General features: G+C 49.6%; 1 protein-coding gene across 1 annotated transcript in view; it reads left to right on the forward strand.

The window, feature by feature from the left end:
- gpc6a (glypican 6a) overlaps positions 1-27,500 on the forward strand; it is a gene marked incomplete at its 5' end in the record, with an annotated part of 506,463 nt that overhangs the window by 377,627 nt on the left and 101,336 nt on the right. The window contains 2 exons of the mRNA XM_052514225.1: positions 10,122-10,271; positions 17,126-17,155. Coding sequence (XP_052370185.1) covers positions 10,122-10,271; positions 17,126-17,155 — 180 coding nt within the window. The remainder of the gene's footprint in view (positions 1-10,121; positions 10,272-17,125; positions 17,156-27,500) is intronic.

Here is a 27,500-nt window from a genome sequence, read left to right on the forward strand (position 1 = left end):
CAACAGCATGACAGTTTCAGCTAAGGTAAAGACAACAGCATGACAGTTTCAGCTAAGGTAAAGACAACAGCATGACAGTTTCAGCTAAGGTAAAGACGACAGCATGACAGTTTCAGCTAAGGTAAAGACGACAGCATGACAGTTTCAGCTAAGGTAAAGACGACAGCATGACAGTTTCAGCTAAGGTAAAGACGACAGCATGACAGTTTCAGCTAAGGTAAAGACAACAGCATGACAGTTTCAGCTAAGGTAAAGACGACAGCATGACAGTTTCAGCTAAGGTAAAGACAACAGCATGACAGTTTCAGCTAAGGTAAAGACGACAGCATGACAGTTTCAGCTAAGGTAAAGACAAGAACATGACAGTTTCAGCTAAGGTAAAGACGACAGCATGACAGTTTCAGCTAAGGTAAAGACAATTCATGACAGTTTCAGCTAAGGTAAAGACAACAGCATGACAGTTTCAGCTAAGGTAAAGACAACAGCATGACAGTTTCAGCTAAGGTAAAGACGACAGCATGACAGTTTCAGCTAAGGTAAAGACAACAGCATGACAGTTTCAGCTAAGGTACAAAAGACGACAGCATGACAGTTTCAGCTAAGGTAAAGACGACAGCATGACAGTTTCAGCTAAGGTAAAGACGACAGCATGACAGTTTCAGCTAAGGTAAAGACGACAGCATGACAGTTTCAGCTAAGGTAAAGACAACAGCATGACAGTTTCAGCTAAGGTAAAGACAACAGGTTTCAGTTGTCTTCCGGAAGGTGGTGATTGATTCTGGTCGCTGCGCGAGGAGTTTGATTTCCACTCAAGGGGGAAGCCAACGTTGGCAGCCAGTTTTGACAGGCTGAAAGAACACCTCACTCTGTCATGTTCAGTTCCCCCTAGCAGGGAGGCTGCAGGCCAGAGCGTGCTGACTGGAACGACAGCTGCCCTTGTTTAATGAGCCTTTCGTTTGTCGAGGGCGTGACAGTTTCAGACTGGGGTACAAGAGCATGAGCATCGTTTATCAGCAGGCTCCTAGGTGAAGTGCCATGGTCTGAGCGGATGCGAGAATTAACAACGTCCATGGATCACTACAATGACTATACCACCTAGCTGGAATGATGTGAATAATTAACTGTGTGTTATAAACGTTGGTAGTTAGTTCACTAGCAGATCAGTTAATATACTGCCTGGCAAGTTCCATGTATTCAGCAGCCAACTAATGTCAGTTAAGTGGGTTTACATTGACCACAGCATTTTCTTAAAATCTTATCACAATTTTCTGAAGAATTGCTTATGGTAAAAGCAGCCACTTAAATAGTGCATGCTTTATTATTTGTATATTATGAATGTTGCACGACAGCGGGAACTTTTGGCAACTGGTTGGTTCCTTGACAGGGGTGGGGTTCAGGTACATCACTGTGGTAAGGTTTAACTCAGGGAGCCGGTCTCTGACAGAGGGAGCCCAGTGACATCACTGCCTGGTCAAAGGCAGACTGCTGGAGTTGTCTCTGTGAGAGGGAACAGTACTTCCTGCGGATGTGGTAAGGCAACTGCTCGGTCAGGACAGAGGGACACGTGCCCTTGATGTGGTAAGGTGCTGTCTCCGTCAGAGGGTGCCTGCCCAGTACATCACTGCCTGGTAAGGCAACTGCTGGTCTCCAGAGGAGGCACAATGGTCTTGTACCGTGATGGCACTCATGGAACGGGCAACTGAAGTCTGCAGAGGGTAGAGGAGCCCATGTGACGTCACTGAACTGGAAGGTTGAACAGCTGACGGGCTCCGTCACAGTTCTGGATGAGTGTAGGGCCAGACACAGCCTGCCAGGGGCCCACCTGGCGTCAGAGCAGTAATCAAGAGGGAGATGACAAGTGCCTGGATACATCCCCGCCGCTTCCTGTGTGAGGACCAATGGGATGTTGTCAGAGGAACCTAAAGGCCAACGGTCAAAGACTGCCTTGATGATAGTTGAGAGACTGTTCTCTCTGATCACGCCAAGCAGACTTAGGAGCACCAAGTCTGATAAGGAGGTTCTAGAACAGATGGACACCAGTCCTGGAGCATCAAATGGAGAGGAGACAGTCCTTCCCTCCAGAGGAGCTCCGTCTTGCACTCCTGTTACCTGGTGGTGATCCGTCTCTGTACATGATATGTCAACCAACATGCAGAGAGATGCCACCTGGTCATCAGGGTGGAGAGGAAGATTATTGTTGTATCTCTTAGGCATGATAGGAGAACCATGTGAGGCAGAGGCCAAGTGACTTGGTTAGTATTTCATGCGGAGGCCTAGATACAGAGATTCAGCATTTCAGTGGTGAGGTCGCGTGAACCTGTTGTATTCAGCCACGCCACCTGGTGAGGACTGACCTGTCAAGAAGGTATTCAGCATTTCAGCCAAGAGGTCTACACGCCAAGAGTTTTGGAGAGAAAACTGAAGGTCTCGGACTGGTCTGTACCTGTTGTATGACATCGGAGGGATCTGATGGTTCACATTCAGAATTTCAGGTAAGGTCTAGAAGGATGAGAGCATCTCACTGGAGACGGGAGTTGTTTAGCAGTCACGGAGGTCTGATACAGAGCGAGCATTTCAGTTGAATGAGGTCTGAAACCTGATGATTTGGATCAAGAGGTCATTCTGAGAGATAGCGGTAGAGCTGGCCAAGGACGGCACGCTCAAGAGTTTTGGATTCAGAGAAGGAGATACTGGTCTGTAGTCTGACATCGGAGGGACCTGAGGTTTCAGCATTTCACTGGGGTCAACTCTCGCTCTCTTGAACCAGCGGGAGGGACTAGCAGCGGTCAGGGATGAGTTGATGAGCGATTTGAGGTAGGGAGAAGGTCTACTACACCAGAAATGGTCTGGAGAGAGAGGAGGAGGTCACAAGGCTTCAAAATGGTTGACGAAGTCATCTGCAGCATTTCAAGCGGGAGGTCTGTTAGGGGGATTCAGATTTCATCTGGAGAGAAGGGAGCAAAGAGTCAGAGCATAGGGTTCACTGTGAGGAACTACGGTGCGTTGGACTTTCAAAGAAGGTCGGAAACACCTGGCTTTTCTTTTCAGACAGAGGAGGAAGTCATCTGCAGAGGAGGGAGGATTCAGGATTCAGGAGGGAGGAGAAGGTTTTCAAAAGAGCATTTCCTAGGGCCCGGAGGCACCTGTTGGAATTTAGAATGGTAGGAAAGTGGAGTCAGCAGAGACAGAGGAGGAAAATGTAGAGAGGAGGCTGAGAAGGGATGCCAGGTAGGGGAGGTAGAGATTCCTCCAGGATGCAGTAAGGGCTGAGAGCATTTGAGGAGTTCAGAATCAGAGATAGGTTGAGAAAGTTTGAGCAGAGGGACCGGGGAGGAGAGTATTCTGGAGGGGATAGAGATTCAGAGAGAGAGAGTAGCGGGGGAGAGAGGCGCAGCTAAGTGAGTGGGAGGTGGATGAGAGGAGAGGGAAAAGGATACAAGGCAGTGGTCAGGAGACTTGGAGGGAGTTGCAGGTTGGAAGAACAGCATTTAGTAAAGATGAGGGAAGAGATGATAGCCTTGGAAGAGGAGGGAAGGTGAGAGGGTGAAGGTTGGAGAGGCGTGGAAACCAAGGAGGTAGAGGTCAGTCAGTGTTGTATGAGAGGAGAGGTTAAGGTCGCCCAGAACTGTGGTGAGACTTGGAGGGAGCAATGAGGTTAGTGGAAAACAGCATTAGTAAAGATGAGGTCAAGCTATTGCCTGCCTTGATAGGGGGAAGGTGAGAGGGTGAGGTCAAAAGGGAGAGGAGTGGAAAGAAGGAGGCAGACCTGAGGAATGCAATTTCACGTGGGGAGGTTAAATGCCCAGAACTGTGAGAGGTGAGGAATTCAGCATTTCATCAAGTGAAAGGGAACCTGGTAACTGATAAGGATGTTATTCAGGGCTGGTAACTGTGACAGCATGGAATTCAAAGGAGGCGATAGACAGATGGGTAAGGGGAGAAAGAGAGAAAGACCACTTGGGAGAGATGAGGATCCCGGTGCCACCACCCCGCTGACCAGAAGCTCTCGGGGTGTGCGAGAACACGTGGGCGGACGAGGAGAGAGCAGTAGGAGTAGCAGTGTTATCTGTGGTGATCCATGTTTCCGTCAATGCCAAGAAGTCAAGGGACTGGAGGGAGGCATAGGCTGAGATGAACTCTGCCTTGTTGGCCGCAGATCGGCAGTTCCAGAGGCTACCGGAGACCTGGAACTCCACGTGGGTCTACGCGCTGGGACCACCAGAGTAGGGTGGTCGCGGCCACCTGGTATTCAGCATTTTGTATGGTCTGTACAGTTGTAGGAGATTTCACAGGGTATGGACATTTCACTGTGCAGAGGGATACAGTTGTATTCAGACACATAGTTGACAGGCTACAGAAAAGGCTACGCTAATGCAACGAGATTGGAATGACAAGTGGACTACATGTCTCGAATGTTCAGAAAGTTAAGCTTACGTAGCAAGAATCTTATTGACTAAAATGATTAAAATGATACAGTACTGCTAAAGTAGGCTAGCTGGCAGTAGCTGCGTTGTTGACACTACACTAATCAAGTCGTTCCGTTGAGTGTAATAGTTTCTGCAGTGCTACTATTCGGGGGCTAGCTGGCTAGCTAGCAGTGTTGTTTACGTTACGTTGCGTTAAAAGAACGACAATAGCTGGCTAGCTAACCTAGGAAATCGCTCTAGACTACACAATTATCTTTGACTACACCTGTTGTATTCAGCATTTCACTGTGAGCTCTACTACACCTGTTGTATTCAGCATTTCACCGTGAGGTCTACTACACCTGTTGTATTCAGCATTTCACCGTAAGGTCTACCTACACCTGTTGTATTCAGCATTTCACTGTCAGGTCTACTACACCTGTTGTATTCAGCATTTCACCGTAAGGTCTACGACACCTGTTGTAATCGGCACATGTGACTAATACATTTTGATTTGATTCTGGATCTGATTTCTGTCCACACTGTGACCAATGAGCTACTATATACTCAATGCACATCACTAATAGTACGATTAGTGTGGTTAATATGAGTGTTGAAACACAGCTCAGGTATTCCACAGGGCTCTGATTTCGACCTGTTAAAGTTTAATTAGACTGCTGTTATCCTGACGATGCAAGTTGATCAATTCATCAGTTAGTTATAACTCTTAAAATGTTCTCTTTGTTGACAAACTCTCTGTTTGTAGCTATGTTTTGTTCTTAAAGAGAAGCTTGTTTTAGTCGTTGTTGATCAGGTCCATTCTGGACAAATATTTGAACTGTCAGGACTTGACTGTAAAACTCAACATTAATCTGCCTTGGAATTTAGAACTCCATAACAGAACCTCTTTACATTCCGTAAGGTTCTGTTCAATAAGTTCCGACTCTTCAGAACAGCTGACACCCTGGTGTCTGTTGGCCTTGTGTCTAGAATGGATACCATTTAAGTCAGACAGGGTGAGTTAAGTCCACGGTCAATATGATGGAGTTTCAGAAAGTCCTAATGGTTTCGTAACATTTCTCTCAAATGTAATCCTGTATTGGGAAATGGCTTTCAAACTCCCTTGCTGCTGAACGAGGCCAAACCACAAATTGCAGTGTAGTATGAATCACGACATGACTGAGAGTCAAGCTGTTCCAAGAACAGACCCATGTTTCTGAGGAGATGTCTCTGCCCGTCCCTTCCTCTCCCCTCTCCTCCGCCGTTCCCCTCTCCTCCCCTCTCCCTCCCTGCTCCTTCCTCCCCCGTCCCTTCCTCCCCTCTCCTCCCCTGCTCCTTCCTCCCCTCTCCTCCCCTGCTCCTTCCTCCCCGTCCCTTCCTCCCCTCTCCTCCCCTGCTCCTTCCTCCCCTCTCCTCCCCTGCTCCTTCCTCCCCCGTCCCTTCCCCCCTCTCCTCCCCTGCTCCTTCCTCCCCTCTCCTCCCCTGCTCCTTCCTCCCCCGTCCCTTCCTCCCCTCTCCTCCCCTGCTCCTTCCTCCCCTCTCCTCCCCTGCTCCTTCCTCCCCCGTCCCTTCCTCCCCTCTCCTCCGCCGTTCCCCTCTCCTCCCCTCTCCTCCCCTGCTCCTTCCTCCCCCGTCCCCTCCTCCCCTGCTCCTTCCTCCCCCGTCCCCTCCTCCCCTGCTCCTTCCTCCCCTCTCCTCCCCCGTTCCTTCCTCTCCCCTCTGCCCCCGTTCCTTCCTCCCCCTTCCTCCTCCTTTCCTTCCTCCCCCGTTCCTTCCTCTCCCCTCTCCCCCTGTCTTCCCCCCTTCCCTCCCCTCTCCTCCGCTCCCGTTCCTTTCTCCCCCATTCCTTCCTCTCCCCTCTCCCCCTGTTTCTTCCTCCCCCTTCCTCCTCCTTTCCTTCCTCCCCCTCCTCCCCTCCTTCCTTGATCCTTCCTACCCCATGCTGGGCTGTAGGTCTACTAAATGGTGCTGGGCTGTAGGTATACTGAATGGTGCTGTAGGTCTACTGAATGGTGCTGGGCTGTAGGTCTACTTAACGGTGCTGGGCTGTAGGTCTACTAAATGGCTCTGGGCTGTAGGTCTACTGAATGGTGCTGGGCTGTAGGTCTACTGAATGGTGCTGTGCTGTAGGTCTAATGAATGGTGCTTTAGGTCTACTGAATGGTGCTGGGCTGTAGGTCTACTGAATGGTGCTGGGCTGTAGGTCTACTGAATGGTGCTGGGCTGTAGGTCTACTGAATGGCGCTGGGCTGTAGGTCTACTGAATGGCGCTGGGCTGTAGGTCTACTGAATGGTGCTGGGCTGTAGGTCTACTGAATGGTGCTGGGCTGTAGGTCTACTGAATGGTGCTTTAGGTCTACTGAATGGTGCTGGGCTGTAGGTCTACTGAATGGTGCTGGGCTGTAGGTCTACTGAATGGTGCTGGGCTGTAGGTCTACTGAATGGTGCTGGGCTGTAGGTCTACTGAATGGTGCTGCTGTAGGTCTACTGAATGGTGCTGTAGGTCTACTGAATGGTGCTGGGCTGTAGGTCTACTGAATGGTGCTGGGCTGTAGGTCTACTGAATGGTGCTGGGCTGTAGGTCTACTGAATGGTGCTGGGCTGTAGGTCTACTGAATGGTGCTGTAGGTCTACTGAATGGTGCTGGGCTGTAGGTCTACTGAATGGTGCTGGGCTGTAGGTCTACTGAATGGTGCTGGGCTGTAGGTCTACTGAATGGTGCTGGGCTGTAGGTCTACTGAATGGTGCTGGGCTGTAGGTCTACTGAATGGTGCTGGGCTGTAGGTCTACTGAATGGTGCTGGGCTGTAGGTCTACTGAATGGTGCTGGGCTGTAGGTCTACTGAATGGTGCTGGGCTGTAGGTCTACTGAATGGTGCTGGGCTGTAGGTCTACTGAATGGTGCTGGGCTGTAGGTCTACTGAATGGTGCTGGGCTGTAGGTCTACTGAATGGTGCTGGGCTGTAGGTCTACTGAATGGTGCTGGGCTGTAGGTCTACTGAATGGTGCTGGGCTGTAGGTCTACTGAATGGTGCTGGGCTGTAGGTCTACTGAATGGTGATGGGCTGTAGGTCTACTGAATGGTGCTGGGCTGTAGGTCTACTGAATGGTGCTGTAGGTCTACTGAATGGTGCTGGGCTGTAGGTCTACTGAATGGTGCTGGGCTGTAGGTCTACTGAATGGTGCTGTAGGTCTACTGAATGGTGCTGGGCTGTAGGTCTACTGAATGGTGCTGGGTCTACTGAATGGTGTAGGTCTACTGAATGGTGCTGGGCTGTAGGTCTACTGAATGGTGCTGGGCTGTAGGTCTACTGAATGGGTGGGCTGTAGGTCTACTGAATGGTGCTGGGCTGTAGGTCTACTGAATGGTGCTGGGCTGTAGGTCTACTGAATGGTGCTGGGCTGTAGGTCTACTGAATGGTGCTGGGCTGTAGGTCTACTGAATGGTGCTGGGCTGTAGGTCTACTGAATGGTGCTGGGCTGTAGGTCTACTGTGGGCTGGGCTGTAGGTCTACTGAATGGTGCTGGGCTGTAGGTCTACTGAATGGTGCTGGGCTGTAGGTCTACTGAATGGGCTGGTCTACTGAATGGGCTGCTGTAGGTCTACTGAATGGTGCTGGGCTGTAGGTCTACTGAATGGTGCTGGGCTGTAGGTCTACTGAATGGTGCTGGGCTGTAGGTCTACTGAATGGGCTGGGCTGTAGGTCTACTGAATGGTGCTGGGCTGTAGGTCTACTGAATGGTGCTGGGCTGTAGGTCTACTGAATGGGCTGGGCTGTAGGTCTACTGAATGGTGTGCTGTAGGTCTACTGAATGGTGCTGGGCTGTAGGTCTACTGAATGGTGCTGGGCTGTAGGTCTACTGAATGGTGCTGGGCTGTTAGGTCTACTGAATGGTGCTGGGCTGTAGGTCTACTGAATGGTGCTGGGCTGTAGGTCTACTGAATGGTGCTGGGCTGTAGGTCTACTGAATGGTGCTGGGCTGTAGGTCTACTGAATGGTGCTGGGCTGTAGGTCTACTGAATGGTGCTGGGCTGTAGGTCTACTGAATGGTGCTGGGCTGTAGGTCTACTGAATGGTGCTGGGCTGTAGGTCTACTGAATGGTGCTGGGCTGTAGGTCTACTGAATGGTGCTGGGCTGTAGGTCTACTGAACGGTGCTGTAGGTCTACTGAATGGCGCTGTAGGTCTACTGAATGGCGCTGTAGGTCTACTGAATGGTGCTGTAGGTCTACTGAATGGTGCTGTAGGTCTACTGAATGGGTCTGTAGGTCTACTGAATGCGCTGTAGGTCTACTGAATGGTGCTGGGCTGTAGGTCTACTGAATGGTGCTGGGCTGTAGGTCTACCGAATGGCGCTGGGCTGTAGGTCTACTGAATGGCGCTGGGCTGTAGGTCTACTGAATGGTGCTGGGCTGTAGGTCTACTGAATGGTGCTGGGCTGTAGGTCTACTGAATGGTGCTGGGCTGTAGGTCTACTGAATGGTGCTGGGCTGTAGGTCTACTGAATGGTGCTGGGCTGTAGGTCTACTGAATGGTGCTGGGCTGTAGGTCTACTGAATGGTGCTGGGCTGTAGGTCTACTGAATGGTGCTGGGCTGTAGGTCTACTGAATGGTGCTGGGCTGTAGGTCTACTGAATGGTGCTGGGCTGTAGGTCTACTGAATGGTGCTGGGCTGTAGGTCTACTGAATGGCGCTGGGCTGTAGGTCTACTGAATGGTGCTGGGCTGTAGGTCTACTGAATGGTGCTGGGCTGTAGGTCTACTGAATGGTGCTGTAGGTCTACTGAATGGTGCTGTAGGTCTACTGAATGGTGCTGCGCTGTAGGTCTACTGAATGGTGCTGTAGGTCTACTGAATGGTGCTGTAGGTCTACTGAATGGTGCTGTAGGTCTACTGAATGGTGCTGCGCTGTAGGTCTACTGAATGGTGCTGTAGGTCTACTGAATGGTGCTGGGGTGTAGGTCTACTGAATGGTGCTGGGTTGTAGGTCTACTGAATGGTGTTGGGCTGTAGGTCTACTGAATGGTGCTGGGCTGTAGGTCTACTGAATGGTGCTGGGCTGTAGGTCTACTGAATGGTGCTGGGCTGTAGGTCTACTGAATGGTGCTGGGCTGTAGGTCTACTGAATGGTGCTGGCTGTAGGTCTACTGAATGGTGCTGCTGTAGGTCTACTGAACGGTGCTGTAGGTCTACTGAATGGCGCTGTAGGTCTACTGAATGGCGCTGTAGGTCTACTGAATGGTGCTGTAGGTCTACTGAATGGTGCTGTAGGTCTACTGAATGGGTCTGTAGGTCTACTGAATGGGTCTGTAGGTCTACTGAATGGCGCTGTAGGTCTACTGAATGGTGCTGGGCTGTAGGTCTACTGAATGGTGCTGGGCTGTAGGTCTACTGAATGGTGCTGTAGGTCTACTGAATGGTGCTGGGCTGTAGGTCTACTGAATGGTGCTGTAGGTCTACTGAATGGTGCTGGGGTGTAGGTCTACTGAATGGTGCTGGGCTGTAGGTCTACTGAATGGTGCTGGGTTATTATTGTCAAATCGGTTGATATTTGACGAGTTGAGGTTGACATTGTAGTAATCCCTTTTAGATAACAAGACTCCTCGATATGACTAATGCACATCTGTGGTATCCCTGTCCTACCTGGCGGATGGGTAAAGTAGGTTTGTTTTCTCGACAGTAAGTTAACAGGGTGTGTCTCTATGTGGTCTTTCAGGTGTTCCAGGGGTGTGGTCAGCCCAAGCCGTCTGGGAAGGGCAGCAGCAGATCAGCCAGGGGGATCTCTGATGTCTTCAACGCCCGATTCAGACCCTACAGCCCAGAGGAGAGACCCACCACGGCCGCTGGCACCAGCCTGGACAGACTGGTAAGAGAGGAGGACAGGGAGGAGGACAGACTGGTGGGATAGGAGGACAGAGAGGAGGACAGAGAGGAGGACAGAGAGGAGGACAGGGAGGAGGACAGACTGGTAAGAGAGGAGGACAGGGAGGAGGACAGACTGGTAAGAGAGGAGGACAGGGAGGAGGACAGAGAGGAGGACAGAGAGGAGGACAGGGAGGAGGACAGACTGGTAAGAGATGAGGACAGGGAGGAGGACAGACTGGTAAGAGAGGAGGACAGGGAGGAGGACAGACTGGTAAGAGAGGAGGACAGGGAGGAGGACAGACTGGTAAGAGAGGAGGACAGGGAGGAGGACAGACTGGTAAGAGAGGAGGACAGGGAGAAGGACAGACTGGTAAGAGAGGAGGACAGGGAGGAGGACAGACTGGTAAGAGAGGAGGACAGGGAGGAGGACAGACTGGTAAGAGAGGAGGACAGGGAGGAGGACAGACTGGTAAGAGAGGAGGACAGGGAGAAGGACAGACTGGTAAGAGAGAAGGACAGGGAGGAGGACAGACTGGTTGAGAGAAGGTTGGGAGGAGGACAGACTGGTAGATCTGACAGGGATGAGGACAGGGAGGAGGACAGACTGGTAAGAGAGGAGGACAGGGAGAAGAACAGACTGGTAAGAGAGAAGGACAGGGAGTCTCTGGACAGTGAGGAGGACAGACTGGTAAGAGAGGAGGACAGGACAGACTGGTAAGAGAGGAGGACAGGGAGGAGGACAGGGAGGAGGACAGACTGGTAAGAGATGAGGACAAGAAGGAGGACAGGGAGGAGGACAGACTGGTCCAAGAGATGAGGACAGGGAGGAGGACAGACTATTAAGAGAGGAGGACAGGGAGGAGGACAGACTGGTTGATGGAGGACAGGGAGGAGGACAGACTCAAGAGAGGCAGGACAGGGATGGAGGACAGGGAGGAGGACAGACTGGTCAGAGGAAGGACAGACTGGTAAGAGAGGATGGACTGGGAGGAGGCAGGGAGAAGAACAGTCTTGTGGACAGGGAGGAGGACAGACTGGTAAGAGAGGAGGACAGGGAGGAGGACAGACTGGTAGAGAGAGGATCAGGGAGGAGGACAGACTGGTTACAGGGAGGAGGTCAGACTGGGAGGGAAGGACAAAGGGAGGAGGACAGACTGGTAAGAGAGGAGGACAGGGATGAGGACAGGGAGGAGGACAGACTGGTAAGCGAGGAGGACAGGGAGAAGAACAAAGATGGAGGGTTTTAGAAGGACAGGGAGGAGGACACATCATGGAGGGTTTTATGGGAACAAAGGGCTGGAGGTCACAGGGAGGAGGACATGGAGGACAGACTTAGAGAGGAACAGGGGGCTGGTGGTCAGACTGGTGGATGAGGACATGGGGAACAGACTGGTAAGAGATGAGGACAGGGCTGGACAGACTGGTGGTCACATCAGGGAGGAGGACAGACTTAAGAAGGGAGGACATGGGGGGCTGGAGGACAGGGAGGAGGACAGACTTAGAGAACAAAAGGACACATCATGGAGGGATGAAGGCAGGGAGAAGAAAGACTGGTGGGAGGACAGGGAGGAGGACAGACTGGTGAGTCACAGGACAGGAAGGAGGACAGACTGGGAACAAGGACAGACTGGTAAGAGAGGAGGACAGGGAGGAAGGCAGGGGAAGAACAGACTGGTAAGTCAGGAGGACAGGGAGGAGGACAGACTGGTAAGAGAGGAGGACAGGGAGGAGGACAGACTGGTAAGAGTTTTAGGGGAACAGGGAGGAGGACAGACTGGTGGTCAGGACCATGGAGGACAGACTTTTAAGGAACAGGAAGGGAGGAGGACACACTGGAGGGTTTTATGGGATGAGGAAGGGCTGGAGGACACACTGGTAAGGAGGGTTTTAGGGGAACAAAGACTGGTGGTCAGGACATGGAGGGTTTTAGGGGGAACAGACTGGTAAGGAGGAGGATCATGGAGGAGGACAGACTGGGAACAAAGGACTGGAGGACAGACTGGTGGAGGAGGACAGGGGAGGACAAAGGAGGACAGACTGGTCACAGAGAGGAGGTTTTAGGGGAAGAACAGACTGGTAAGAGTCACAGGACCTGGAGGGTTTTAGGGAGGACACAGACTGGTAAGGTCACACCAGGGAGGAGGACAGGGAGGAGGACAGACTGGTAAGAGAGGAGGACAGGGAGGAGGACAGACTGGTAAGAGAGGAGGACAGGGAGAAGGACAGACTGGTAAGAGAGAAGGACAGGGAGGAGGACAGTGAAGGGATACTCTACTCTAGACATTTCCCCTTACCATGAGTCCTGTATCAGATATCTTTCACCCACCTGGTTGATGTTACGGTTGGGGGTAGGATAAACTGATCCTAGATCTGTGGTTAGGGGAAGGAGAAGGAAGGGTGGCAGGGAGAGAACCACTCTAGACAAGAGACCAGAATCTTCTATATCAGACCAACGTTATAGAAGTCTCTGGAAGTGTGGAATCATACTGTCTACTGAGAGAACCAGCAGAGAGATAGTTTGAGATTAAATCACTTTTATGTTATCCCCTGAGTCCTTTCTCTGAGTCCAAAATGGCACCCTATTCCCTATATAGTGCACTAATTTTGATGGTCCCGGTCAAAAGTAGTGCAGAATAAAGGGAATGGGGCTCCATTTGGAGTGCGCGCAGCCCCTCCTCTCAGTTGAATCCTCAGTTCCATGTTCAGACCATGGCTCTGTGTTGACTCATACACAGCCTCGGTCTCCCACCATCCTGTCATCTCCCCAGGGGAGAGTGAAGTGGATAAGGGATAAGTGTGCTCTCTCCTCTCAAGCGCTCTCTCACTCTACTGTTACCTTGGTGCTCAAACCCTGGAGGGTTTTCTGGGAACAAAGGGCTGGTGGTCACATCATGGAGGGTTTTATGGGGAACAAAGGGCTGGTGGTCACATCATGGAGGGTTTTATGGGAACAAAGGGTTGGTGGTCACATCATGGAGGGTTTTATGGGAACAAAGGGCTGGTGGTCACATCATGGAGGGTTTTATGGGAACAAAGGGCTGGTGGTCACATCATGGAGGGTTTTATGGGAACAAAGAGCTGGTGGTCACATCATGGAGGGTTTTATGGGAACAAAGAGCTGGTGGTCACACCATGGAGGGTTTTATGGGAACAAAGAGCTGGTGGTCACATCATGGAGGGTTTTATGGGAACAAAGAGCTGGTGGTCACACCCTGGAGGGTTTTATGGGAACAAAGAGCTGGTGGTCACATCATGGAGGGTTTTATGGGAACAAAGAGCTGGTGGTCACACCATGGAGGGTTTTATGGGAACAAAGAGCTGGTGGTCACACCCTGGAGGGTTTTATGGGAACAAAGAGCTGGTGGTCACATCCATGGAGGGTTTTATGGGAACAAAGAGCTGGTGGTCACATCATGGAGGGTTTTATGGGAACAAAGAGCTGGTGGTCACACCCTGGAGGGTTTTATGGGAACAAAGAGCTGGTGGTCACATCATGGAGGGTTTTATGGGAACAAAGAGCTGGTGGTCACATCATGGAGGGTTTTATGGGAACAAAGACCTGGTGGTCACACCCTGGAGGGTTTTATGGGAACAAAGAGCTGGTGGTCACACCATGGAGGGTTTTATGGGAACAAAGAGCTGGTGGTCACATCATGGAGGGTTTTATGGGAACAAAGAACTGGTGGTCACATCATGGAGGGTTTTATGGGGAACATACCCCTGGTGGTCACACCCTGGAGGGTTTTATGGGAACAAAGAGCTGGTGGTCATTACCCTGGAGGGTTTTATGGGAACAATTATCCCTGGATGGTCATTACCCCTGGAGGGTTTTATGGGAACAAATCCCTGGATGGTATCATTACCCTCCAGGATGTTACATTATCCCTCCAGGATGTTACATTACCCCTCCAGGATGTTACATTATCCCTCCCGGATGATACATTAACCACTCCGGGATGATACATTACCCCTCCAGGATGTTACATTACCCCTCCCGGATGATACATTAGCCTCTCCGGGATGATACATTATCCCATCCGGGATGATACATTATCCCATCCGGGATGATACATTATCCCTCCAGGATGTTACATTACCCCTCCAGGGTGTTACATTACCCCTCAAGGATTGTACATTATCCCTCCAGGATAGTACATGAACCCTCCGTGATGATACATTACCCATCCGGGATAATACATTAACCCTCCAGGATGATACATTACCCTTCCGGGATGATACATTACCCCTCCAGGATGGTACATTACCTCTCCAGGATAGTACATTAACCCTCCGTGATGATACCATAACCCTCGGATGGTACATTACCCCTCTGGGATGGTACATTACCCCTCCGGGATGGTACATTACCCCTCCGGGATAGTACATTACTCCTCCAGGGTGATACATTATCCCTCCAGGATAGTACATTACTCCTCCAGGATGATACATTATCCCTCCAGGATAGTACATTACCCTCCAGGATGAGTACATTATCCCTCCAGAATGATACATTATCCCTCCAGGATAGTACATTATCCCTCCAGGATAGCACATTACCCCTCCAGGATGATACATTACCCTTCCAGTATAGTACATTATCCCTCCAGGATGATACATTACTTCTCCAGGATGATACATTATCCCTCCAGGATAGTACATTACTCCTCCAGGATGATACATTATCCCTCCAGGATAGTACATTACTCCTCCAGGATGATACATTACCCCTCCATGATAGTACATTACTCATCCAGGATGATACATTATCCCTCGAAGATAGTACATTACTCCTCCAGGATGATACATTACCCCTCCATGATAGTACATTACTCATCCAGGATGATACATTATCCCTCCAGGATGATACATTACCCCTCCCGGATGATACATTAACCCCTCCCGGATGATACATTATCCCCTCCGGGATGATACATTATCCCATTCGGGATGATACATTACCCCTCCCGGATGATACATTATCCCCTCCGGGATGATACATTATCCCCTCCGGGATGATACATTACCCCTCCAGGATGATACATTATCCCTCCAGGATAGTACATTACTCCTCCAGGATGGTACATTATCCCTCCAGGATAGTACATTACCCCTCAAGGATTGTACATTATCCCTCCAGGATAGTAAATTAACCCTCCGTGATGTTACATTACCCCTCCGTGATGATACATTACCCATCCGAGATGATATATTAACCCTCTGGGATGATACATTACCCCTCCGGGATGGTACATTATTCCTCCAGGGTTGAACATTACCCCTCCAGGATAGTACATTAACCCTCCAGGATGATACATTACCCCTCCGGGATGATACATTACCCCTCCAGGATGTTACATTACCACTCCAGGATGGTACATTACCCCTCCAGGATGTTACATTACCACTCCAGGATGGCACATTACCCCTCCAGGATAGTACATTACTCCTCCATGATAGTACATTATCCCTCCAGGATAGTATATTTCTCCTCCAGGATGTTACATTACCCCTCCATGATGATACATTACCCCTCCGGGATGATACATTATCTAGCCCCTCCAGGATGATACATTACCCCTCCGGATGATACATTATCCCATCCGGGATGATACATTTCCCCTCAGGATGATACATTACCCCTCCAGGATGATACATTGCCCCTCAGGATGTACATTATCCCTCCAGGATAGTACATTATCCCTCCAGATGAGTACATTACCCCTCCAGGATAGATACATTACCCCTCCAGGATGGTACATTATCCCTCCAGGATAGTACATTACTCCTCCAGGATGATACATTACCCCTCCAGGATAGTACATTACTCCTCCAGGATGATACATTATCCCTCCAGGATAGTACATTACCCCTCCAGGATGATACATTACCCTTCCAGGATAGTACATTATCCCTCCAGGATGATACATTACTCTCCAGGATGATACATTATCCCTCCAGGATAGTACATTACTCCTCCAGGATGATACATTATCCCTCCAGGATAGTACATTATCCCTCCAGGATAGTACATTATCCCTCCAGGGAGTACATTATCCCTCCAGGATAGTACATTATCCCTCCAGGATGATACATTACTCATCATTACCCTCCGATAAGGATACATTATCCCTCCAGGACAGTACATTACCCCTCCAGGATAGTATATTATCCCTCCAGGATGGTACATTACCCCTCCAGGATGGTACATTATCCCTCCAGGATGGTATATTACTCCTCCAGGATGATACATTACCCCTCCAGGATGATACATTATCCCTCCAGGATGGTACATTACCCCTCCAGGATGGTACATTACCCCTCCAGGATGATACATTACTCCTCCAGGATGATACATTACCCCTCCAGGATGGTACATTATCCCTCCAGGATGGTATATTACTCCTCCAGGATGGTACATTATCCCTCCAGGATGGTATATTACTCCTCCAGGATGATACATTACCCCTCCAGGATGGTACATTATCCCTCCAGGATGGTATATTACTCCTCCAGGATGATACATTATCCCTCCAGGATGATGCATTACTCCTCCAGGATGATAACACCAGGACATTGTCTTAGAGAAGATGTATACTGGAAAGATATAATGTGGTATAATACATAATGATTGAGGCAGGTGTAATAACATGAGTTGAGAGGTGCTGAGAGAGGAGGCAGGGGAATTGAATATCTTGCCAGAACTATTTATCACGTTCTATGGTTGCTATTGGTTTCCAGACTAATGCATGTATTCATAGCCTTCCTTGTATGTGTTTTATGTCTCTCTCTGTGTCTCTCTCTCTCATCTGCCTCTCTATTAAATCCCTCTCTTCTCTGTTTCTCTGCTGCTCCCAGAGGACAGTGTGGAGGACAATGCAACACAGCGTAAGCCTTCCTTCCAATCCGCCTCTTACCTCATCTCATCTGTCTGGTGGATCTGTCCTGTCCTCTTCCTACTTGTCAACATTACTCTCAGAGAGATATCTGTAGTCTCTGATGCTGCTACAGGAGGCTGTAGTCTAGATGTATAGCTGTAGTCTCTGATGCTGCTACAGGAGGCTGTAGTCTAGATGTATAGCTGCAGTCTCTGATGCTGCTACAGGAGGCTGTAGTCTAGATGTATAGCTGCAGTCTCTGATGCTGCTACAGGAGGCTGTAGTCTAGATGTAGTGTCTGATGCTGCTACAGGAGGCTGTAGTCTAGATGTAGTGTCTGATGCTGCTACAGGAGGCTGTAGTCTAGATGTAGTGTCTGATGCTGCTACAGGAGGCTGTAGTCTAGATGTAGTGTCTGATGCTGCTACAGGAGGCTGTAGTCTAGATGTAGTGTCTGATGCTGCTACAGGAGGCTGTAGTCTAGATGTAGTGTCTGATGCTGCTACAGGAGGCTGTAGTCTAGATGTAGTGTCTGATGCTGCTACAGGAGGCTGTAGTCTAGATGTAGTGTCTGATGCTGCTACAGGAGGCTGTAGTCTAGCTGTAGTGTCTGATGCTGCTACAGGAGGCTGTAGTCTAGATGTAGTGTCTGATGCTGCTACAGGAGGCTGTAGTCTAGATGTAGTGTCTGATGCTGCTACAGGAGGCTGTAGTCTAGATGTAGTGTCTGATGCTGCTACAGGAGGCTGTAGTCTAGCTGTAGTGTCTGATGCTGCTACAGGAGGCTGTAGTCTAGATGTATAGCTGTAGTGTCTGATGCTGCTACAGGAGGCTGTAGTCTAGATGTAGTGTCTGATGCTGCTACAGGAGGCTGTAGTCTAGATGTAGTGTCTGATGCCGCTACAGGAGGCTGTAGTCTAGCTGTAGTGTCTGATGCTGCTACAGGAGGCTGTAGTCTAGATGTAGTGTCTGATGCTGCTACAGGAGGCTGTAGTCTAGATGTATAGCTGTAGTGTCTGATGCTGCTACAGGAGGCTGTAGTCTAGATGTAGTCTCTGATGCTGCTACAAGAGGCTGTAGTCTAGATGTAGTGTCTGATGCTGCTACAGGAGGCTGTAGTCTAGCTGTAGTGTCTGATGCTGCTACAGGAGGCTGTAGTCTAGATGTAGTGTCTGATGCTGCTACAGGAGGCTGTAGTCTAGATGTAGTGTCTGATGCTGCTACAGGAGGCTGTAGTCTAGATGTAGTCTCTGATGCTGCTACAGGAGGCTGTAGTCTAGATGTAGTGCCTGATGCTGCTACAGGAGGCTGTAGTCTAGATGTAGTGTCTGATGCTGCTACAGGAGGCTGTAGTCTAGATGTAGTGTCTGATGCTGCTACAGGAGGCTGTAGTCTAGCTGTAGTGTCTGATGCTGCTACAGGAGGTCTGTAGTCTAGATGCTGCTACAGGAGGCTGTAGTCTAGATGTAGTGTCTGATGCTGCTACAGGAGGCTGTAGTCTAGCTGTAGTGTCTGATGCTGCTACAGGAGGCTGTAGTCTAGATGTGTCTGATGCTGCTACAGGAGGCTGTAGTCTAGATGTAGTGTCTGATGCTGCTACAGGATAGTCTAGATGTAGTCTCTGATGCTGCTACAGGAGGCTGTAGTCTAGATGTATAGATGTAGTGTCTGATGCTGCTACAGGAGGCTGTAGTCTAGATGTAGTACCTGATGCTGCTACAGGAGGCTGTAGTCTAGATGTAGTGTCTGATGCTGCTACAGGAGGCTGTAGTCTAGATGTAGTGTCTGATGCTGCTACAGGAGGCTGTAGTCTAGATGTAGTGTCTGATGCTGCTACAGGAGGCTGTAGTCTAGATGTAGTCTCTGATGCTGCTACAGGAGGCTGTAGTCTAGATGTAGTGTCTGATGCTGCTACAGGAGGCTGTAGTCTAGATGTAGTATCTGATGCTGCTACAGGAGGCTGTAGTCTAGATGTTGATTTAAGACATTTTTCTGGTTACTACATGACTCCATATGTGTTATTTCATAGTTTTGGTGTCTTCACTATTATTCTACAATGTAGAAAAATCCCTTGAATGCGTAGGTGTTGTAAAACTTTTGACTGTTACTGGACATGATGGATGCTGGTGGCCAATCCTCAAAGGCTTTAGTTTGTGACAAACCCTCATCTCTAATGTATGAAACATGCAGAATAAGGCCAGGCTGGGTGGGGGCTGGAGGGGCAGGCTGGAGGGGGCTGGGGGCTGGAGGGGGCTGCGTGGGGGCTGGGGGGCTGGGTGGGGCTGCGTGGGGGCTGGAGGGGGCTGCGTGGGGGCTGGAGGGCTGGAGGGAGGCTGCGTGGGGGCTGGAGGGGCTGCGGGGGGCTGGAGGGGCTGGGGGGGCTGGGCTGCGTGGGGGCTGGAGGGGCTGCGAGGGGGTGGGGGGCTGCGGAGGGGGCTGGGGAGGGGGCTGCGTGGGGGCTGGAGGGGGCTGGAGGGGGCTGGAGGGGGCTGCGTGGGGGCTGGGCTGCGTGGGGGCTGGAGGGGGCTGCGTGGGGGCTGGAGGGGCTGGAGGGGGCTGGAGGGGGCTGCGTGGGGGCTGGAGGGGGCTGGGCTGGGGGCTGGAGGGGGCTGGAGGGGCTGCGTGGGGGCTGGGGGGGCTGGGGCTGGAGGGGCTGGAGGGGGCTGGAGGGGCTGCGTGGGGGCTGGGGGCTGCGGGGGCTGGAGGGGGCTGCGGGGGCTGGAGGGGGCTGCGTGGGGGCTGGAGGGGGCTGCGTGGGGGCTGGAAACTCGTGGGGGGGGTCACAAACTCATGTAATCCAACATTACGAGCTCTAATATTGGTGATACAACAGAGACCTTTAAACACAGAGATACAACAGAGACCTTTAAACACAGAGACACAACAGGTGGAAACAGAGACCTTTAAACACAGAGATACAACAGGTGGAAACAGAGACCTTTAAACACAGAGATACAACATGGAAACAGAGACCTTTAAACAACAGGTGGAAACAGAGACCTTTAAACACAGAGATACAACAGGTGGAAACAGAGACCTTTAAACACAGAGATTCAACAGGTGGAAACAGAGACCTTTAAACACAGAGATACAACAGATGGAAACAGAGACCTTTAAACACAGAGATACAACAGGTGGAAACAGAGACCTTTAAACACAGAGATACAACAGGTGGAAACAGAGACCTTTAAACACAGAGATACAACAGATAGAACAGATAGATGGATGGAAGTTTGTCGTTTTGGTAGCTGATTTTGATAGAACTTCCCAAGTCAGATGTGTTCTCATTCCGTGCTGATGTTGATAGAACTGCCCCAGTCAGATGTGTTCTCATTCCGTGCTGATTTTGATAGAACTTCCCCAGTCAGATGTGTTCTCATTCCGTGCTGTATGGTCCTGCCTGACAACAGTACACACAGTTGAACGTTTGTTGATGTTCTGCCTCTTGTAATCTGCCCTAATGAATATCAGTGAGCTCAGACATCCACATGAAACATGATTCACCACAGATTTTAATCAGGGGGTCACCACAGATTTCAATCAGGGGGTCACCACAGATTATAATCAGGGGGCCACCACAGATTTTAATCAGGGGGCCACCACAGATTTTAATTGGGGGGTCACCACAGATTTTAATCAGGGGGTCACCACAGATTTTAATTGGGGGGCCATCACAGATTTGAATCAGGGGGCCACCACAGATTTTAATCAGGGGGCCACCACAGATTTTAATCAGGGGGTCACCACAGATTTTAATCAGGGGGCCACCACAGATTTTAATCAGGGGGTCACCACAGATTTTAATCAGGGGGTCACCACAGATTTTAATCAGGGGGCCACCACAGATTTTAATCAGGGGGCCACCACAGATTTTAATCAGGGGGTCACCACAGATTTTAATCAGGGGGCCACCACAGAATTTAATCAGGGGGTCACCACAGATTTTAATCAGGGGTCACCACAGAATTTAATCAGGGGGTCACCACAGATTTTAATCAGGGGGTCACCACAGATTTTAATCAGGGGGGCCACCACAGATTTTAATCAGGGGGGCCATCACGGATTTTAATCAGGGGGGCCATCACGGATTTTAATCAGGGGGGCCACCACAGATTTTAATCAGGGGGTTCACCACAGATTTTAATCAGGAGGTCATCACAGATTTTAATCAGGGGGTCATCACAGATTTTAATCAGGGGGTCACCACAGATTTTAATCAGGGGGGTCACCACAGATTTTAATCAGGAGGTCATCACAGATTTTAATCAGGGGGGTCACCACAGATTTTAATCAGGAGGTCATCACAGATTTTAATCAGGGGGTCACCACAGATTTTAATCAGGGGGTCATCACAGATTTTAATCAGGGGGCCACCACAGATTTTAATCAGGGGGTCATCACAGATTTTAATCAGGGGGCCACCACAGAATTTAATCAGGGGGCCACCACAGAATTTAATCAGGGGGTCACCACAGAGTTTAATAAGGGGGCCACCACAGATTTTAATCAGGGGGCCACCACAGATTCTACACCACAGAATTTTGTTCGGGGGCCATACTGGAATTTGCCAAATCGAAAATGACATCCAAAATATTACCATACCATTGGGCTCTGGTGAAAAGTAGTGCCCTATACAGGGAATATTGTTCCATTTGGGACACAGGGATATTCTCCCAGAGCCTGAGTTACAGTGTGGATCAGGGGACAGAGTCAGTCAGGTAATGAGACTAACTCCTGAGTAACAGTGTGGATCAGGGGACAGAGTCAGTCAGGTGAAGAGACTAACTCCTGAGTAACAGTGTGGATCAGGGGACAGAGTCAGTCAGGTAATGAGACTAACTCCTGAGTTACAGTGTGGATCAGGGGACAGAGTCAGTCAGGTAATGAGACTAACTCCTGAGTTACAGTGTGGATCAGGGGACAGAGTCAGTCAGGTAATGAGACTAACTCCTGAGTTACAGTGTGGATCAGGGGACAGAGTCAGTCAGTTAATGAGACTAACTCCTGAGTTACAGTGTGGATCAGGGGACAGAGTCAGTCAGGTAATGAGACTAACTCCTGAGTTACAGTGTGGATCAGGGGACAGAGTCAGTCAGGTAATGAGACTAACTCCTGAGTTACAGTGTGGATCAGGGGACAGAGTCAGTCAGGTAATGAGACTAACTCCTGAGTTACAGTGTGGATCAGGGGACAGAGTCAGTCAGGTAATGAGACTAACTCCTGAGTTACAGTGTGGATCAGGGGACAGAGTCAGTCAGTTAATGAGACTAACTCCTGAGTAACAGTGTGGATCAGGGGACAGAGTCAGTCAGGTAATGAGACTAACTCTTGAGTTACAGTGTGGATCAAGGGACAGAGTCAGTCAGGTAATGAGACTAACTCCTGAGTTACAGTGTGAATCAGAGGACAGAGTCAGTCAGGTAATGAGACTAACTCCTGAGTTACAGTGTGGATCAGGGGACAGAGTCAGTCAGGTAATGAGACTAACTCCTGAGTAACAGTGTGGATCAGGGGACAGAGTCAGTCAGGTAATGAGACTAACTCTTGAGTTACAGTGTGGATCAGGGGACAGAGTCAGTCAGGTAATGAGACTAACTCCTGAGTTAGTGTGGATCAGGGGACAGAGTCAGTCAGGTAATGAGACTAACTCCTGAGTTACAGTGTGGATCAGGGGACAGAGTCAGTCAGTTAATGAGACTAACTCCTGAGTAACAGTGTGGATCAGGGGACAGAGTCAGTCAGGTAATGAGACTAACTCTTGAGTTACAGTGTGGATCAGGGGACAGAGTCAGTCAGGTAATGAGACTAACTCCTGAGTTACATTGTGGATCAGAGGACAGAGTCAGTCAGGTAATGAGACTAACTCCTGAGTTACAGTGTGGATCAGGGGACAGAGTCAGTCAGGTAATGAGACTAACTCCTGAGTTACAGTGTGGATCAGGGGACAGAGACAGTCAGGTAATGAGACTAACTCCTGAGTTACAGTGTGGATCAGGGGACAGAGACAGTCAGGTAATGAGACTAACTCCTGAGTTACAGTGTGGATCAGGGGACAGAGTCAGTCAGGTAATGAGACTTACTCCTGAGTTACAGTGTGGATCATAGGACAGTCAGTCAGGTAATGAGACTAACTCCTGAGTTACAGTGTGGATCAGGGGACAGAGTCAGTCAGGTAATGAGACTAGCTCCTGAGTAACAGTGTGGATCAGGGGACAGAGTCAGTCAGTTAATGAGACAAACTCCTGAGTAACAGTGTGGATCAGGGGACAGAGTCAGTCAGGTAATGAGACTAACTCCTGAGTTACAGTGTGGATCAGGGGACAGAGTCAGTCAGGTAATGAGACTAACTCCTGAGTTACAGTGTGGATCAGGGGACAGAGTCAGTCAGTTAATGAGACTAACTCCTGAGTTACAGTGTGGATCAGGGGACAGAGTCAGTCAATTAATGAGACTAACTCCTGAGTTACAGTGTGGATCAGGGGACAGAGTCAGTCAGGTAATGAGACTAACTCCTGAGTTACAGTGTGGATCAGGGGACAGAGTCAGTCAGGTAATGAGACTAACTCTTGAGTTACAGTGTGGATCAGGGGACAGAGTCAGTCAGTTAATGAGACTAACTCCTGAGTTACAGTGTGGATCAGGGGACAGAGTCAGTCAGGTAATGAGACTAACTCCTGAGTTACAGTGTGGATCAGGGGACAGAGTCAGTCAGGTAATGAGACTAACTCCTGAGTTACAGTGTGGATCAGGGGACAGAGTCAGTCAGTTAATGAGACTAACTCCTGAGTAAAAGTGTGGATCAGGGGACAGAGTCAGTCAGGTAATGAGACTAACTCTTGAGTTACAGTGTGGATCAGGGGACAGAGTCAGTCAGGTAATGAGACTAACTGCTGAGTTACAGTGTGGATCAGAGGACAGAGTCAGTCAGGTAATGAGACTAACTCCTGAGTTACAGTGTGGATCAGGGGACAGAGTCAGTCAGGTAATGAGACTAACTCCTGAGTTACAGTGTGGATCAGGGGACAGAGACAGTCAGGTAATGAGACTAACTCCTGAGTTACAGTGTGGATCAGGGGACAGAGTCAGTCAGGTAATGAGACTAACTCCTGAGTTACAGTGTGGATCATAGGACAGAGTCAGTCAGGTAATGAGACTAACTCCTGAGTTACAGTGTGGATCAGGGGACAGAGTCAGTCAGGTAATGAGACTAACTCCTGAGTAACAGTGTGGATCAGGGGACAGAGTCAGTCAATTAATGAGACTAACTCCTGAGTTACAGTGTGGATCAGGGGACAGAGTCAGTCAATTAATGAGATTAACTCCTGAGTTACAGTGTGGATCAGGGGACAGAGTCAGTCAGGTAATGAGACTAACTCCTGAGTTACAGTGTGGATCAGGGGACAGAGTCAGTCAGGTAATGAGACTTACTCCTGAGTTACAGTGTGGATCAGGGGACAGTCAGTCAGGTAATGAGACTAACTCCTGAGTAACAGTGTGGATCAGGGGACAGAGTCAGTCAGTTAATGAGACTAACTCCTGAGTTACAGTGTGGATCAGGGGACAGAGTCAGTCAATTAATGAGACTAACTCCTGAGTTACAGTGTGGATCAGGGGACAGAGTCAGTCAGGTAATGAGACTAACTCCTGAGTTACAGTGTGGATCAGGGGACAGAGTCAGCCAGGTAATGAGACTAACTCCTGAGTTACAGTGTGGATCAGGGGACAGAGTCAGTCAATTAATGAGACTAACTCCTGAGTTACAGTGTGGATCAGGGACAGAGTCAGTCAGGTAATGAGACTAACTCCTGAGTTACAGTGTGGATCAGGGACAGAGTCAGTCAGGTAATGAGACTAACTCCTGAGTTACAGTGTGGATCAGGGGACAGAGTCAGTCAATTAATGAGACTAACTCCTGAGTTACAGTGTGGATCAGGGACAGAGTCAGTCAGGTAATGAGACTAACTCCTGAGTTACATTGTGGATCAGGGGACAGAGTCAGTCAGGTAATGAGACTTACTCCTGAGTTACAGTGTGGATCAGGGGACAGTCAGTCAGGTAATGAGACTAACTCCTGAGTAACAGTGTGGATCAGGGGACAGAGTCAGTCAGGTAATGAGACAAACTCCTGAGTAACAGTGTGGATCAGGGGACAGAGTCAGTCAGTTAATGAGACAAACTCCTGAGTAACAGTGTGGATCAGGGGACAGAGTCAGTCAGGTAATGAGACTAACTCCTGAGTAACAGTGTGGATTGGGGGACAGAGTCAGTCAGGTAATGAGACAAACTCCTGAGTTACAGTGTGGATCAGGGGACAGAGTCAGTCAGTTAATGAGACAAACTCCTGAGTAACAGTGTGGATCAGGGGACAGAGTCAGTCAGGTAATGAGACTAACTCCTGAGTTACAGTGTGGATCAGGGGACAGAGTCAGTCAGGTAATGAGACTAACTCCTGAGTTACAGTGTGGATCAGGGGACAGAGTCAGTCAGGTAATGAGACTTACTCCTGAGTTACAGTGTGGATCAGGGGACAGTCAGTCAGGTAATGAGACTAACTCCTGAGTAACAGTGTGGATCAGGGGACAGAGTCAGTCAGTTAATGAGACAAACTCCTGAGTAACAGTGTGGATCAGGGGACAGAGTCAGTCAGGTAATGAGACTTACTCCTGAGTTACAGTGTGGATCAGGGGACAGTCAGTCAGGTAATGAGACTAACTCCTGAGTAACAGTGTGGATCAGGGGACAGAGTCAGTCAGGTAATGAGACAAACTCCTGAGTAACAGTGTGGATCAGGGGACAGAGTCAGTCAGTTAATGAGACAAACTCCTGAGTAACAGTGTGGATCAGGGGACAGAGTCAGTCAGGTAATGAGACTAACTCCTGAGTAACAGTGTGGATCAGGGGACAGAGTCAGTCAGGTAATGAGACAAACTCCTGAGTTACAGTGTGGATCAGGGGACAGAGTCAGTCAGTTAATGAGACAAACTCCTGAGTAACAGTGTGGATCAGGGGACAGAGTCAGTCAGGTAATGAGACTAACTCCTGAGTTACAGTGTGGATCAGGGGACAGAGTCAGTCAGGTAATGAGACTAACTCCTGAGTTACAGTGTGGATCAGGGACAGAGTCAGTCAGGTAATGAGACTTACTCCTGAGTTACAGTGTGGATCAGGGGACAGTCAGTCAGGTAATGAGACTAACTCCTGAGTAACAGTGTGGATCAGGGGACAGAGTCAGTCAGTTAATGAGACAAACTCCTGAGTAACAGTGTGGATCAGGGGACAGAGTCAGTCAGGTAATGAGACTAACTCCTGAGTTACAGTGTGGATCAGGGGACAGAGTCAGTCAGGTAATGAGACTAACTCCTGAGTTACAGTGTGGATCAGGGGACAGAGTCAGCCAGGTAATGAGACTAACTCCTGAGTTACAGTGTGGATCAGGGACAGAGTCAGTCAATTAATGAGACTAACTCCTGAGTTACAGTGTGGATCAGGGGACAGAGTCAGTCAGGTAATGAGACTAACTCCTGAGTTACAGTGTGGATCAGGGACAGAGTCAGTCAGGTAATGAGACTAACTCCTGAGTTACAGTGTGGATCAGGGACAGAGTCAGTCAATTAATGAGACTAACTCCTGAGTTACAGTGTGGATCAGGGGACAGAGTCAGTCAGGTAATGAGACTAACTCCTGAGTTACATTGTGGATCAGGGGACAGAGTCAGTCAGGTAATGAGACTTACTCCTGAGTTACAGTGTGGATCAGGGGACAGAGTCAGTCAGGTAATGAGACTAACTCCTGAGTTACAGTGTGGATCAGGGGACAGAGACAGTCAGGTAATGAGACTAACTCCTGAGTTACAGTGTGGATCAGGGGACAGAGACAGTCAGGTAATGAGACTAACTCCTGAGTTACAGTGTGGATCAGGGGACAGAGTCAGTCAGGTAATGAGACTAACTCCTGAGTAACAGTGTGGATCAGGACACAGAGTCAGTCAGGTAATGAGACTAACTCCTGAGTTACAGTGTGGATCAGGGGACAGAGTCAGTCAATTAATGAGACTAACTCCTGAGTTACAGTGTGGATCAGGGGACAGAGTCAGTCAATTAATGAGACTAACTCCTGAGTTACAGTGTGGATCAGGGGACAGAGTCAGTCAGGTAATGAGACTAACTCCTGAGTTACAGTGTGGATCAGGGGACAGAGTCAGCCAGGTAATGAGACTAACTCCTGAGTTACAGTGTGGATCAGGGGACAGAGTCAGTCAATTAATGAGACTAACTCCTGAGTTACAGTGTGGATCAGGGGACAGAGTCAGTCAGGTAATGAGACTAACTCCTGAGTTACAGTGTGGATCAGGGGAC

Source organism: Oncorhynchus keta, unplaced genomic scaffold (assembly GCF_023373465.1).
Source record: "Oncorhynchus keta strain PuntledgeMale-10-30-2019 unplaced genomic scaffold, Oket_V2 Un_scaffold_1547_pilon_pilon, whole genome shotgun sequence".
Classification (NCBI taxonomy): Eukaryota; Metazoa; Chordata; class Actinopteri; order Salmoniformes; family Salmonidae; genus Oncorhynchus; species Oncorhynchus keta.